Raw genomic sequence first — 16066 nt, 5'->3', positions numbered from 1 at the left:
CAGTTTTGGGGTTTCATCCCAGATTTTGGGTTTCCTCACAACATTCTGGGGTTTTGCCCCAATCCACCCAAAAATCCAACCCCAATTCCCAAAAATCCAGCCCAAAATCCCAAAAATCCACCCCAAAATCCAGCCCAAAATCCAATCTTGAACTCCCAAAAATGCTCCCAAAATTCTCCCAAAATCCACCCAAAAACCCACCCCAAAATCCCAAAAATCCAACCCTGAAATCCCAAAAATCCCAACCCCGAAATCCCGAAATCCTAAAAATCCAACCCAAAAATCCCCAAAATCCAACCCCAAATCCCAAAAATCCTCCCAAAATCCAACCCAAAAATCCCAAAAATTCCAACCCAAAAATCCCAAAATTCTCCCAAAATCCACCCCAAAATCCAACCCCACAATCCCAAAAATCCCAACCCAAAATCCCAAAAAATCCTCCCCAAATCCTCCAAAAAACCTCCCAAAATCCAACCCCAAAATCCAAAAAATCCACCTCAAAATCATACCCAAAAATCCCAAAAATCCAACCCCAAAAATCCCCAAAATTCCGACCCAAATTTTCCCCAAAAAAACCCAATTTTCCCCCAAAAAAATCCCCAAATCCCACCCAAAAATCCCAAATTTTTCCCCCAAAATTTCCCCTCAATTCCCAAATTTTCCCCCCAAAAAATCCCAAAATCCCACCCAAAAATCCCAAATTTCCCCCCAAAATTTTCCCCCAAAAATCCCAAATTTCCCCCAAAATTCTCCCCAAAAATCCCAAATTCTCCCCAAAAATCCCAATTTTTCTCCCAAAATTGCCCCAAAATGCCCAAATTTTCCCCAAAAATCTCCAAAATGGCCCCAAAATTCCATTTTTGAAGCAGCAAATTTTAATCACTGAAAATCCAAAGCTTTTCTTGGGAAGGGAAATTGGGAATTTTGGGGAATTTTGGGAAAATTTGGGGAATTTTGGGGGAATTTTGGGAATTTTGGGGATTTTGTCGGGAAATTTGGGGTTTTTTTAGGGAATTTTGCGGAATTTTGGGAGGATTTTGGGGATATTTGGGGAAAATTTTGGGGAATTTTGGGGGAATTTTGGGAGTTTTGGGGAATTTTGGGGAATTTTTGAGGAATTTTGGGGAATTTTAGGGATTTTGGGGGGATTTTTGGGGAATTTTTGGAAATTTTGGGAATTTTTGGGGAATTTTGGGGGATTTCGGGGAATTTTGGGAATTTTGGGGGGATTTGTGGGATTTTTTGGGGGATTTTTGGGAATTTTGGGGAATTTTGGGGGATTTCAGGGAATTTTGGGAATTTTGGGAATTTTTGGGGGATTTTTTGGGGGATTTTGGGGGAATTTTGGGACCTTCCAGAACCCCCCAAAAATCGGGGGTGGGAGGGGCCAAAGTGCTCACGGGAGGGGAGGGAAAATTTGGGAATTTTGGGAAAATTTGGGAATTTTGGGGAGTTTGGGGGGAAATTTGGGAATTTTTGGGGGGCTTTTGGGGAAAATCTGGGAATTTTGGGAAAAATTGGGGAAAAATTTAGGAGAAAATTGGGGAAATTTGGGGAAAAATTGGGGAAAATTTGGGAGAATTTTGGGGAAAAATTGGGGAAAAAATGGGGATTTTTTTAGAGATATTTGGGGCATATTTTGGGGATATTTTGGGATATTTTGAGGATATTTTGGGAATATTTTGGGGATATTTTGAGAATATTTTGGGGATATTTTGGGGATATTTTGGGGATATTTTGGGAATATTTCCAGGATATTTTGAGGATATTTTGGGAATATTTTGGGGATATTTTGGGGATATTTTGAGGATATTTTGGGGATATTTGGGGGATTTTTTGCAGCTATTGGGGAGCGACTTCGGGGATATTCTGAGAATATTTTGGGGATATTTTGGGAATATTTCCAGGATATTTTGGGGATATTTCGGGGATATTTCAAGGATATTTTGAGGATATTTTGGGAATATTTTGAGGATATTTTGGGGATATTTTGGGAATATTTCCAGGATATTTTGTGGATATTTTGGGGATATTTTGGGGATATTTTGAGGATATTTCGGGGATATTTTGTGGATATTTTGGGAATATTTCCAGAATATTTTGAGGATATTTTGGGAATATTTTGGGGATATTTTGGGGATATTTTGGGAATATTTCGTGGATATTTTGGGAATATTTCCAGGATATTTCGGGGATATTTTGGGAATATTTCCAGGATATTTCGGGGATATTTTGGGAGTATTTCCAGGATATTTTGAGGATATTTTGGGGATATTTTGGGAATATTTTGAGGATATTTTGGGGATATTTTGGGGATATTTCGGGGATATTTTGGGGATATTTTGGGGATATTTTGAGGATATTTCGGGGATATTTTGTGGATATTTTGGGAGTATTTCCAGAATATTTCGGGGATATTTTGGGAATATTTCCAGGATATTTTGGGGATATTTGGGGGATTTTTTGCAGCTATTTGGGAGCGACTTCGAGGATATTTTGTGGATATTTTGGGAATATTTCCAGGATATTTTGAGGATATTTCCAGGATATTTTGAGGATATTTTGAGAATATTTTGAGGATATTTTGGGGATATTTTGTGGATATTTTGGGAGTATTTCCAGGATATTTTGGGGATATTTTGGGAATATTTTGAGGATATTTCGGGGATATTTTGGGGATATTTCGGGGATATTTTGGGGATATTTTGGGCTCTCAGGAGAGCTGGTGGGGCGCCTCCAGCATCTCCATCAGGAAGGTGTCGATGGGCGTGTCCCCGATGAGTTTGAAGAAGAAAAGATGCTCCAGGCACTTGAGGCCGATGGAGCGCAGCGCCGGCAGCCGCAGCAGCAGCTTGGCAAACCTGAGAAAATCCAAAATATTTCATGGGATTTCTGCTTTTTTACCTGATTTACAGACCACAGAATTTATCCCCTTTTTATCCCATTTTTTATCCCATTTTTATACCATTTTTTCCCTTTTTAATCCCATTTTTATCCCATTTTTTCCCTTTTTAATCCCATTTTTTTACCATTTTTTCCCATTTTAATCCTATTTTTTAATCCCATTTTCCCCCTTTTTAATCCCATTTTTATCCCATTTCTCCTCATTTAAATCCCATTTTTTATCCTATTTTCCCCCATTTTTATCCCATTTTTCCCCAATTTTATCCCATTTTTCCCATTTTTTATCCCATTTTTTATCCCATTTTTATACCATTTATTCCCATTTAAATTCTATGTTTTATCCCATCTTTCCCCTTTTTAATCCCATTTTTATCCCATTTCTTATCCTATTTTCCCCCATTTTTATCCCACTTTTTCCCATTTTTTATCCCATTTTTCCCCATTTTTTATCCCATTTTTATCCCATTTTCACCCCATTTTTATCCCATTTTTATCCCATTTTTAATCCCATTTGTACCTCATTTTTAATCCATTTTTTACCCCATTTTTATCCAATTTTTATCCCATTTTCCCCCATTTTTCCCTTTTCCCCCTTTCCCCCAATGAGGCAGCGCCGGCAGCCGCAGCAGCAGCTTGGCAAACCTGAGAAAATCCAAAATATTTCATGGGATTTCTGCTTTTTTACCTGATTTACAGTTCCCAGAATTTATCCCCTTTTTATCCCATTTTTTATCCCATTTTTATCCCATTTTTTATCCCCTTTTTATCCCATTTTTTCCCTTTTTAATCCCATTTTTTCACCATTTTTTCCCATTTTAATCCTATTTTTTAATCCCATTTTCCCCCTTTTTAATCCCATTTTTATCCCATTTCTCCTCATTTAAATCCCATTTTTTATCCTATTTTCCCCCATTTTTATCCCATTTTCCCCCATTTTTAATCCAATTTTTCCCATTTTTTATCCCATTTTTCATCCCATTTTTATCCCATTTTTTCCCATTTTCACCCCATTTTTATCCCATTTTTTTCCCATTTTTATCCCATTTTTAATCCCATTTGTACCTCATTTTTTATCCATTTTTTATCCCATTTTTTACCCAATTTTTCCCCATTTTTATCCCATTTTTATCCCACTTTTAATCCCATTTTTACCTCATTTTTAATCCATTTTTTACCCCATTTTTACCCCATTTTTACCCAATTTTTTATCCCATTTTTCCCTTTTCCCCCTTTCCCCCAATGAGGCAGCGCCGGCAGCCGCAGCAGCAGCTTGGCAAACCTGAGAAAATCCAAAATATTTCATGGGATTTCTGCTTTTTACCTGATTTACAGACCACAGAATTTATCCCCTTTTTATCCCACTTTTTATCCCATTTTTATCCCATTTTTTCCTGTTTTAATCCCATTTTTATATCATTTTTTTCCCATTTTAATCCTATTTTTTATCCCGTTTTCCCCCTTTTTAATCCCATTTTTATCCCATTTCTCCTCATTTAAATCCCATTTTTTAACCTATTTTCCCCCATTTTTATCCCATTTTTTCCCATTTTTAATCCAATTTTTCCCAATTTTATCCCATTTTTTATCCCATTTTTCCCATTTTTTATCCATTTTTTATCCCATTTTTTACCCAATTTTTCCCCATTTTTATCCAATTTTAATCCCAATTTTAATCCCATTTTTACCCCATTTTTTATCCATTTTTAATCCCATTTTTTCCCATTTTTATCCCATTTTCCCCCATTTTTCCCTTTTCCCCCTTTCCCCCAATGAGGCAGCGCCGGCAGCCGCAGCAGCAGCTTGGCAAACCTGAGAAAATCCAAAATATTTCATGGGATTTCTGCTTTTTACCTGATTTACAGTTCCCAGAATTTATCCCCTTTTTATCCCATTTTTATCCCATTTTTATCCCATTTTTATACCAATTTTTCCCCATTTTTCCCCTTTTTTATCCCATTTTTATCCCATTTTTTATCCAATTTTTCCGCATTTTTCCCCTTTTTAATCCCATTTTTAATCCCCTTTTTAATCCCCTTTTTAATCCCATTTTTTATCCCATTTTTTACCCCATTTTTATCTGATTTTTCCCCATTTTTATCCCAATTTTAATCCCATTTTTATCCATTTTTTATCCCAATGTTAATCCCATTTTTACCTCATTTTTTATCCATTTTTTATCCCATTTTTTCCCATTTTTATCCCATTTTCCCCCATTTTTCCCTTTTCCCCCTTTCCCCCAATGAGGCAGCGCCGGCAGCCGCAGCAGCAGCTTGGCAAACCTGAGAAAATCCAAAATATTTCATGGGATTTCTGCTTTTTTACCTGATTTACAGTTCCCAGAATTTATCCCCTTTTTATCCCATTTTTTATCCCATTTTTATACCATTTTTTCCCGTTTTAATCCCATTTTTATACCATTTTTTATCCAATTTTTCCGCATTTTTCCCCTTTTTAATCCCATTTTTTATCCCCTTTTTAATCCCATTTTTTATCCAATTTTTACCCCATTTTTATCTGATTTTTCCCCATTTTTATCCCAATTTTAATCCCATTTTTATCCATTTTTTATCCCATTTTTATCCCATTTTTCCCCCTTTCCCCCAATGAGGCAGCGCCGGCAGCCGCAGCAGCAGCTTGGCAAACCTGGCAAAATCCAAAATATTTCATGGGATTTCTGCTTTTTACCTGATTTACAGTTCCCAGAATTTATCCCCTTTTTATCCCATTTTTTATCCCATTTTTATACCATTTTTTCCCGTTTTAATCCCATTTTTATCCCATTTTTTATCCAATTTTTCCGCATTTTTCCCCTTTTTAATCCCATTTTTAATCCCCTTTTTAATCCCATTTTTTATCCCATTTTTACCCCATTTTTATCCCATTTTTTCCCATTTTTACCCAATTTTTTATCCCATTTTTCCCCATTTTCCCCAATGAGGCAGCGCCGGCAGCCGCAGCAGCAGCTTGGCAAACCTGAGAAAATCCAAAATATTTCATGGGATTTCTGCTTTTTACCTGATTTACAAACCACAGAATTTATCCCCTTTTTATCCCATTTTTTATCCCATTTTTATCCCATTTTTATACCATTTTTATCCCATTTTTTCCCTTTTTTATACCATTTTTATCCCATTTATTCCCATTTAAATCCTATGTTTTATCCCATCTTTCCCCTTTTTAATCCCATTTTTATCCCATTTCTCCTCATTTAAATCCCATTTTTTATCCTATTTTCCCCCATTTTTAAGCCATTTTTTTCCCATTTTTAAGCCATTTTTTTCCCATTTTTATCCCATTTTCACCCCATTTTTATCCCATTTTCACCCAATTTTTATCCAATTTTTATCCCAATTTTAATCCCATTTTTACCTCATTTTTTATCCATTTTTTACCTCATTTTTTATCCATTTTTTATCCCATTTTTTCCCATTTTTATCCAATTTTTCCCCTTTTTAATCCCATTTTTATCCCAATTTTTCCCATTTGTTATCCCATTTTCCCCCCAATTTCCCCTATTTTTCCCCATTTTCCCCCATTTTTCCCCAATTTTGCGCATTTTTTCCCCAATTTTGCCCATTTTTTTCCCCAATTTTCCCCCGAATTACCATTTTTTCCCCAAATTCCCCATTTTTTCCCATTTTCCCAAAATTTCCCAATTTTCCCCCATGCTTTCCCATTTTTTTCCCCATTTTCCCCCCAATTTTTCCGTATTTTTCCCCAAATTTCCCATTTTTATTCCAATTTCCCCCCAAATTCCCAATTTTCCCACATTTTCCCCCAAATTTCTCAATTCCCCCCATTTCCCCCAATTTTCCCCCATTTTCCCCCAAATTTCCCAATTTTTTCCCCATTTCCCCCCAAATTTCCCTTTTTCTCTCATTTTTCCCCATTTTTCCCATTTTTCCCCATTTCCCCCCATTTTTCCCCAATTTTTCCCCCATTTCCCCCCATTTTCCCCCCCATTTTCCCCCCATTTTTCCCCTATTTTCCCCCAAATTCCCCTTTATTTTTTTTCCTTTTTCTCCCCAAACTCCCCATTTTTGCCCAAAATCCCCGTTTTTCACCCCAAACTCCTCACCGTCCCTGCTGCTCGGGGTATTTCTGTTTGCAGTAGGATTCCAGCGAGGCGTAAACCTTCTCCCGCAGCAGCTCCACCTCCGAGGGGTTCGACAGCCCCTTGGCGTCTGGAAAACCCAAAATCCCCAAAATTCACCCCAAAATTCACCCGGGAATTCCAAAAAAATAAAAAACTAAAAAAAAAAACCAAAAAATTCCACTCAAAACGCTCAAAAACCGCCCCAAAAATGGCAATAAATTGAATTTTTTAAGGGTTCTGCAGCCCCTTGGCGTCTGCAAAACCCAAAATCCCCAAAATTCACCCCAAAATTCACCCGGGAATTCCAAAAAATTAAAAAATGGCAAAAAAACCCCAAAAACCCCAAAAAATTCCATTCAAAAAGCTCAAAAATGGCCCCAAAAATGGCAATAAATTGAATTTTTGATGGGTTCTGCAGCCCCTTGGCGTCTGCAAAACCCAAAATCCCCAAAATTCACCCCAAAATTCCCCTGGGAATTCCAAAAAAATAAAAAACTAAAAAAAACACCCAAAAAATTCCACTCAAAAACGTCAAAAACAGCCCCAAAAATGGCAATAAATTGAATTTTTGATGGGTTCTGCAGCCCCTTGGCATCTGGAAAACCCAAAATCCCCAAAATTCACCCCAAAATTCACCCGGGAATTCCAAAAAATTTAAAAATGGTAAAAAACCCCAAAAATTCCACTCAAAACCCTCAAAAACTTCCCCAAAAATGGCAAAAAATTGAATTTTCGGGGGGTTTTGGCACCACCTGGAGACTGAAAAATCCCAAAATCCCAAAATTCCCAAAATTCCCATTTTTTTCCCCAATTTTTTTCCCAAATCCCCTTTTTTTTTCCCATTATTTTTTCGCAAATTCCCGCTCTTTATTCCCGTGATTTTTTTTCCCAAAATTCCCCTTTTTTTCCCCAATTTTTTTCCCAAATCCCCGCTCTTTTTTCCCATTATTTTTTCCCAAATTCCTGTTTTTTTCCTGTTATTTTTTCCCCAAAATTCCCATTATTTTTCCCCAAAATTCCCATTATTTTCCCGCTACTTTTTCCCCTAATTTTCCCGGTTATTTTCCTGTAATTTTTTCCCAAATTTCCGTTATTTTTTCCCAAATTTCCTGATATTTTTTCCCAAAATTTCTATTATTTTCCCTGTTATTTTTTCCCAAAATTCCTGTGATATTTTCCCCAAATTCCCGTGATTTTTTCCCAAATTCCCGTTATTTTCCCGTTATTTTTCCCCATTATTTTTTCCCCAAAATCCTGTTATTTTTCCCCAAAATCCCTGTTATTTTTCCGTTTTTTTTTCCCCTTATTTTCCTGTTTTTTCAGTTATTTTTTCTGTTATTTTTCCAAAAATTTCCTGTTATTTCCCCTTTATTTTTTCCCGTTATTTTCCTGTTGTTTTTCCCGTTATTTTTCCCCAAAAATTCCCGTTATTTCTCCCCAAAATTCCCATTTTTTCCCAGTTATTTTTCCCAAAATTCCCGTGATTTTCCCCCAAAAATTCCCGTTATTTCTCCCCAAAATTCCCATTTTTTCCCAGTTATCTTTCCCAAAATTCCCCTTATTTTTCCCCAAAATTCCCATTATTTTTCGATTATTTTTCCCAAAATTCCCGTTATTTTTTCCCGTTATTTTTTTCCCAAATTCCCATTATTTTATACCAAAATTCCCATTATTTTCCGATTATTTTTTTCCAAAATTCCCCTTATTTTTCCCCAAAATTCCCCTTATTTTCCCCCAAACTTCCCGTTATTTTTTCCCAAAATCCCCATTATTTTTTCCCGTTATTTTTTTCCCAAATTCCCATTATTTTATACCAAAATTCCCATTATTTTCCGATTATTTTTTCCCAAACTTCCCCTTATTTTCCCCCAAAATTCCCCTTATTTTACCCCCCAAAATTCCCGTTATTTTTCGATTATTTTTTCCCAAAATTCCCGTTATTTTTCCCCAAAATTCCCGTTATTTTCCCCCAAAATTCCCATTATTTTCCGATTATTTTTCCCAAAATTCCCGTTATTTTTCCCGTTCTTTTTCCCCAAATCCCCGTGATTTTTTCCCGTGATTTCCCCCAAGCTCCCGGTGATTTTTTGGGTGATTTTTTTCCCAAAATCCCATTATTTTATACCAAAATCCCCATTATTTTCCGATTATTTTTTTCCAAAATTCCCCTTATTTTCCCCCAAAATTCCCCTTAATTTTCCCCCAAAATTCCCCTTATTTTCCCCAAAATTCCCCTTATTTTCCCAAAATCCCCATTATTTTTCCCGTTATTTTTTTCCCAAATTCCCATTATTTTATACCAAAATTCCCATTATTTTCCGATTATTTTTCCCCAAATTTCCCATTATTTTTCCCCAAATTTCCCGTTATTTTCCCCCAAAATTCTCCTTATTTTCCCCCAAAATTCCCATTATTTTCCGATTATTTTTCCCCAAATCCCCGTTATTTTTCCCGTTCTTTTTCCCCAAATCCCCGTGATTTTCCCCCAAACTCCCGGTGATTTTTCGGGTGATTTTTTTCCCAAAATCCCATGATTTTCCCCCAAAATTCCCATTATTTTCCGATTATTTTTCCCAAAATCCCCGTGATTTTTTCCCGTGATTTTCCCCCAAACTCCCGGTGATTTTTCGGGTGATTTTTTTCCCAAAATCCCATTATTTTATACCAAAATTCCCATTATTTTCCGATTTTTTTTTTCCAAAATTCCCGTTATTTTACCCCAAAATTCCCCTTATTTTTCCCCCAAAATTCCCATGATTTTCCCCAAAATTCCCATGATTTTCCCCCAAACTTCCCGTTATTTTTTCCCAAAATCCCCATTATTTTTCCCGTTATTTTTTCCCAAATTCCCATTATTTTATACCAAAATTCCCATTATTTTCTGATTATTTTTTTCCAAAATTCCCGTTATTTTTCCCCAAATTCCCGTTATTTTTCCCCAAAATTCCCGTTATTTTTCCCCAAAATTCCCGTTATTTTCCCCCAAACTTCCCATTATTTTCCCCCAAAATTCCCATTATTTTCCGATTATTTTATACCAAATTCCCATTATTTTATACCAAAATTCCCATTATTTTCCGATTATTTTTCCCCAAATTCCCATTATTTTATACCAAAATTCCCATTATTTTCCGATTATTTTTCCCCAAATCCCCGTGATTTTTCCCCGTTATTTCCCCCAAGCTCCCGGTGATTTTCGGGGTGATTTTTTTCCCAAAATCCCATTATTTTATACCAAAATTCCCATTATTTTCCGATTATTTTTTCCCAAATTCCCATTATTTTATACCAAAATTCCCATTATTTTCCGATTATTTTTTTCCAAAATTCCCGTTATTTTTCCCCAAAATTCCCATTATTTTCCGATTATTTTTTTCCAAAATTCCCGTTATTTTTCCCCAAAATTCCCCTTATTTTCCCCCAAAATTCCCATTATTTTTTGATTATTTTTTTCCAAAATTCCCGTTATTTTTCCCCAAAATTCTCCTTATTTTCCCCCAAAATTCCCATTATTTTCCGATTATTTTTCCCGTTCTTTTTCCCCAAATCCCCGTGATTTCCCCCAATCTCCCGGTGATTTTTTGGGTGATTTTTTTCCCAAAATCCCGTTTTTTCTCCCCGTTTTCCGCCCTCACCGGGGTTGAAGAGGATGATGGCCCTGAGGCAGCCCAGCTCCGTCTTGTCCATGCGCATGTCCCGCATCTTGGACACCAGCTCCGTCAGCACCCTGGCATCCCAAAAATTCCCAAAATAGTCCCAAAGTATTCCCAAAATATTCCCAAAATATTCCCAAAATATTCCCAAAAACCTCCCAAAAATATCCCCAAAAATCCCCCAAAGAATCCCCAAAAATTCCCAAATTATTCCCAAAATATTCCCAAACCACCCCCAAAAATCTCCCCAAGAATCTCCCAAAGAATTCCCAAAATATTCCCAAAATATTCCCAAAATATTCCCAAATAATTCCCGAAAAATTCCCCAAAATAGCAACAAAAAAATTCCCAAAAATTTCCCAAAAATTCCCAAGTTATTCCCAAAAATCTCCTCGTGTGCCGCATCTTGGACACCAGCTCCGTCAGCACCCTGGCATCCCAAAAATATTCCCAAAAATTCCCAAAATATTCCCAAAATATTCCCAAAATATTCCCAAAAATCCCCCAAAGAATCCCCAAAAATATCCCCAAAAATTCCCAAATTATTCCCAAAAATCTCCTCGTGTGCCGCATCTTGGACACCAGCTCCGTCAGCACCCTGGCATCCCAAAAATTCCCAAAAATTCCCAAAATATTCCCAAAATATTCCCAAACCATCCCCAAAAATATTCCCAAAAATCCCCCAAAGAATCCCCCAAAATATCCCCAAGAATTCCCAAATTATTCCCAAAAATCTCCTCATGTCCCGCATCTTGGACACCAGCTCCGTCAGCACCCTGGCATCCCAAAAATTCCCAAAATAGTCCCAAAATGTTCCCAAAAACCTCCCAAAAATATCCCCAAAAATCCCCCAAAGAATCCCCAAAAATATCCCCAAAAATTCCCAAATTATTCCCAAAAATCTCCTCGTGTGCTGCATCTTGGACACCAGCTCCGTCAGCACCCTGGCATCCCAAAAATTCCCAAAAATTCCCAAAATATTCCCAAAAACCTCCCAAAAATATCCCCAAAAATCCCCCAAAGAATCCCCAAAAATATCCCCAAAAATTCCCCAAAAATTCCCAAATTATTCCCAAAAATTCCCAAAAATCTCCTCGTGTCCCGCATCTTGGACACCAGCTCCGTCAGCACCCTGGCATCCCAAAAATATTCCCAAAATATTCCCAAAATGTTCCCAAAATATTCCCAAAAATTCCCAAAATATTCCCAAAAATATCCCCAAAAATCCCCCAAAGAATTCCCAAATTATTCTGGAAAATTGACAAATAATTCCCAAATCGTTCCCAAATCGTTCCCAAATTATTCCCAAAAATCCCCCAAAGAATTCCCCAAAATATTCCCAAAATATCCCAAAATATTCCCAAAATATTCCCAAACCACCCCCAAAAATATCCCCAAAAATCCCCCCAAGAATTCCCAAATTATTCTGGAAAATTGACAAATAATTCCCAAATCGTTCCCAAATTATTCCCAAAAATCCCCCAAAGAATCCCCAAATTATTCTGGAAAATTGACAAATAATTCCCAAATCGTTCCCAAATTATTCCCAAAAATCCCCCAAAGAATTCCCCAAAATATTCCCAAAATATTCCCAAAAACCTCCCAAAAATATCCCCAAAAATCCCCCAAAGAATCCCCAAAAATATCCCCAAAAATTCCCAAATTATTCCCAAAAATCTCCTCGTGTGCCGCATCTTGGACACCAGCTCCGTCAGCACCCTGGCATCCCAAAAATATTCCCAAAAATTCCCAAAATATTCCCAAAATATTCCCAAAATATTCCCAAAAACCTCCCAAACCATCCCCAAAAATATCCCCAAAAATCCCCCCAAGAATTCCCAAATTATTCTGGAAAATTGACAAATAATTCCCAAATCGTTCCCAAATTATTCCCAAAAATCCCCCAAAGAATTCCCAAAATATTCCCAAAATATTCCCAAAAATATTCCCAAAAACCTCCCAAAAATATCCCCAAAAATCCCCAAAAATATCCCCAAAAATTTCCCAAGAATTCCCAAATTATTCCCAAAAATCTCCTCGTTTGCCGCATCTTGGACACCAGCTCCGTCAGCACCCTGGCATCCCAAAAATATTCCCAAAAATTCCCAAAATATTCCCAAAATATTCCCAAAATATTCCCAAAAACCTCCCAAACCAACCCCAAAAATATCCCCAAAAAATCCCCAAATTATTCTGGAAAATTGACAAATAATTCCCAAATCGTTCCCAAATCATTCCCAAAAAACTCCCAAAGAATTCCCAAAATATTCCCCAAAAAATCCCAAAAATAGCCACAAAAAATTTCCCAAAAAATTTCCCAAAACTCCCAAATTATTTCCAAATTCTTCTGGAAAATTTCCAAATAATTCACAAATCGTTCCCAAATTATTCCCAAATTATTCCCAAAGAATTCCCAAAAAATTCCAAAAAATTGCCAAAGAATTCCCAAAAAATTCCCAAAAAATTCCCAAAAAAATACCAAAAATAGCAACAAAAAATTCCCAAAATTCCCCAAAAATTTTTTCGGGATTTTTGAGAAGTTTTTTGGGCATTTTTTTGCAGATTTTTTGGGAATTTTTGGGGGATTTTTTTGGGATTTTTTTGGGATTTTTTTAGAGATTTTGGGTAAATTTTTTTGGATTTTTTTGGGGGATTTTCGGGGGAATTTTTGGGCATTTTTGGGGAAATTTTTCCAGATTTTTGGGGAAAATTTTTTGGAATTTTTGGGGAATTTTTTTGGGATTTTTGGGAGGATTTTTGGGAAGGTTTTGTTAATTTTGGGGGAATTTTGGGGGATTTTTTTCAGGGATTTTTGGGGCTTTTTTTTGTGAATTTTTTTGGGAGTTTTTGGAGAATTTTTGGGGGAATTTTGGGGGAATTTTTTCTGGGATTTTGGGGGAATTTTTGGGTAAATTTTTTGGGCATTTTTTGCAGATTTTTTGGGAATTTTGAGGAAAATTTTTCGGGATTTTTGGGAAGATTTTTGGAGGAATTTTTTGGGCATTTTTGGGGGAATTTTTTGAGGATTTTGGAGAATTTTTGGGAAGATTTTTGGGGGATTTTTTTGAGGAATTTTTGGGGGAAGATTTTCGGGATTTTTGGGAAGATTTTGGGGATTTTTGGGGGAATTTTGGTTTTTTTTTCTAGGATATTGGGGGATTTTTTGGGTAAATTTTTGTGCATTTTCTGCAGATTTTTTGGGAATTTTGGGGGAATTTTTTCGGGATTTTTGGGAAGATTTTTGGGGGATTTTTGGGGGATTTTTTTGAGGAATTCTTGGGAATTTTTTTCTGGGATTTTTGGGGAATTTTTCTTGAATTTTTTGCAGATTTTTCAGAGATTTTTGGGGGGAATTTTTTGTGTACATTTTAAGGATTTTTTGGGGAATTTTTGGGGGAATTTTGGGGAATTTTTTTGAGGAATTTTTTGTGGGGATTTTTGGGGAGATTTTTGGGCATTTTTGGGGGAATTTTTTCGCAATTTTTTGCAGCTTTTTGGGCAGATTTTTTTTAATTTTTCGCCATTTTTTTGCCGATTTTGGGTCATTTTCGGGCGAATCTTTCCGGGATTTTTTTGGGATCGTTCCCGGAATATTCCGGAACGTTCCGGAGGCCGCACCGGTCGAAGATGGCGCCGACGCCGGCGCTGTGGGCGCTGCTCCGACACCGGATTTTGGGCATTTTTGGGGAATTTTTGGGGGAATTTTGGCAAATTCTTTTGGGATTTTTGGGGGGAATTTTCAGAAGTTTTTTGGGCATTTTTTTGCAGATTTTTTGGGAATTTTTTGGGGGATTTTTGGGGGGAATTTAGGGATTTTTGGGGTTTCTTGGGGCACTTTTTGGGGATTTTTGGGGAAGGTTTTGGGGGATTTTTTGGGGATTTTTTTGGGAAATTTTTGAGGATGTTTTCTGGGATTTTTTTGGGGAATTTTTGGGGGAATTTTGGGGGATTTTTTGGAGGAATTTTTGGGGATTGTTTTCCGGGATTTTTTGGGGGAATTTTTTCCGAATTTTTTCTGATTATTTGGGAAATTTTTGTGGGAATTTTTTTCGGATTTTTTGGGAAATTTTTTCCGAATTTTTTCTGATTTTTTGGGGAATTTTTGTGGGAATTTTTTTCGGATTTTTTGGGGAATTTTTTCCGAATTTTTTCTGATTTTTTGGGGAATTTTTGTGGGATTGTTTTCCGGGATTTTTTGGGGGAATTTTTTCCGAATTTTTTCTGATTTTTTGGGGAATTTTTGTGGGAATTTTTTCGGATTTTTTGGGGAACTTTTATGGGAATTTTTTCGGTATTTTTGGGGAGATTTTTGGGGGAATGTTTTCGGGATTTTCGGGGAATATTTTTGCCATTTTAGGAAGAATTTTATTGATTTTTTCGCCATTTTTTTGCCGATTTTGGGTCATTTTTGGGCGAATCTTTCCGGGATTTTTTTGGGATCGTTCCCGGAATATTCCGGAACGTTCCGGAGGCCGCACCGGTCGAAGATGGCGCCGACGCCGGCGCTGTGGGCGCTGCTCCAACACCGGATTTTGGGCATTTTTGGGGAATTTTGGGGGGAATTTTGGCAAATTCTTTTGGGATTTTTGGGGGGAATTTTCAGAAGTTTTTTGGGCATTTTTTTGCAGATTTTTTGCAGATTTTTTGGGGGATTTTTGGGGGGAATTTAGGGATTTTTGGGGTTTCTTGGGGCACTTTTTGGGGATGTTTTGGGGAAGGTTTTGGGGGATTTTTTGGGGATTTTTGTGGGAATTTTTTCAGGAATTTTGGGGGATTTTTTGGAGGAATATTTAGGGGATTTTTTTGGGGAATTTTTGAGGATGTTTTCTGGGATTTTTTGGGGAATTTTTGAGGATATTTTCTGGGATTTTTTGGGGGAATTTTGGGGGATTTTTTGGGGAATTTTTGTGGGAATTTTTTTCGGATTTTTTGGGGAATTTTTTCCGAATTTTTTCTGATTTTTTGGGGAATTTTTGTGGGAATTTTTTTCAGATTTTTTGGGGAATTTTTTCCGAATTTTTTCTGATTTTTTGGGGAATTTTTGTGGGAATTTTTTCGGGATTTTTGAGGAGATTTTTGGGGGAATGTTTTCGGGATTTTCGGGGAATATTTTCGCCATTTTCGGAAGAATTTTATGGATTTTTCGCCATTTTTTTGCCGATTTTGGGTCATTTTCGGGCGAATCTTTCCGGGATTTTTTTGGGATCGTTCCCGGAATATTCCGGAACGTTCCGGAGGCCGCACCGGTCGAAGATGGCGCCGACGCCGGCGCTGTGGGCGCTGCTCCGACACCGGATTTTGGGCATTTTTGGGGAATTTTTGGGGGATTTTGGCAAATTCTTTTGGGATTTTTCGGGGGAATTTTCAGAAGTTTTTTGGGCATTTTTTTGCAGATTTTTTGGGAATTTTTTGG

General features: G+C 36.9%; 1 protein-coding gene across 6 annotated transcripts in view; it reads right to left on the bottom strand.

The window, feature by feature from the left end:
• Nucleotides 1-852: 852 nt before the first annotated feature.
• RXRB (retinoid X receptor beta) overlaps nucleotides 853-16066 on the bottom strand; it is a 36249-nt gene continuing 21035 nt past the window's right edge. For all 6 annotated transcript variants that reach the window (XM_085565099.1, XM_085565096.1, XM_085565094.1 and 3 more), the window contains 3 exons: nucleotides 10636-10727; nucleotides 6983-7088; nucleotides 853-2861 (listed from right to left, as the gene is read on the bottom strand). In XM_085565099.1, coding sequence (XP_085421225.1) covers nucleotides 2714-2861; nucleotides 6983-7088; nucleotides 10636-10727 — 346 coding nt within the window. In that variant the 3' untranslated portion in view covers nucleotides 853-2713. The remainder of the gene's footprint in view (nucleotides 2862-6982; nucleotides 7089-10635; nucleotides 10728-16066) is intronic.

This window comes from Lonchura striata, chromosome 35 (assembly GCF_050655825.1).
Source record: "Lonchura striata isolate lonStrDom1 chromosome 35, ASM5065582v1, whole genome shotgun sequence".
Taxonomy (NCBI): Eukaryota; Metazoa; Chordata; class Aves; order Passeriformes; family Estrildidae; genus Lonchura; species Lonchura striata.
Note: the sequence above shows the minus strand (reverse complement) of the source record. Positions and strands in the feature narration are given on the sequence as shown.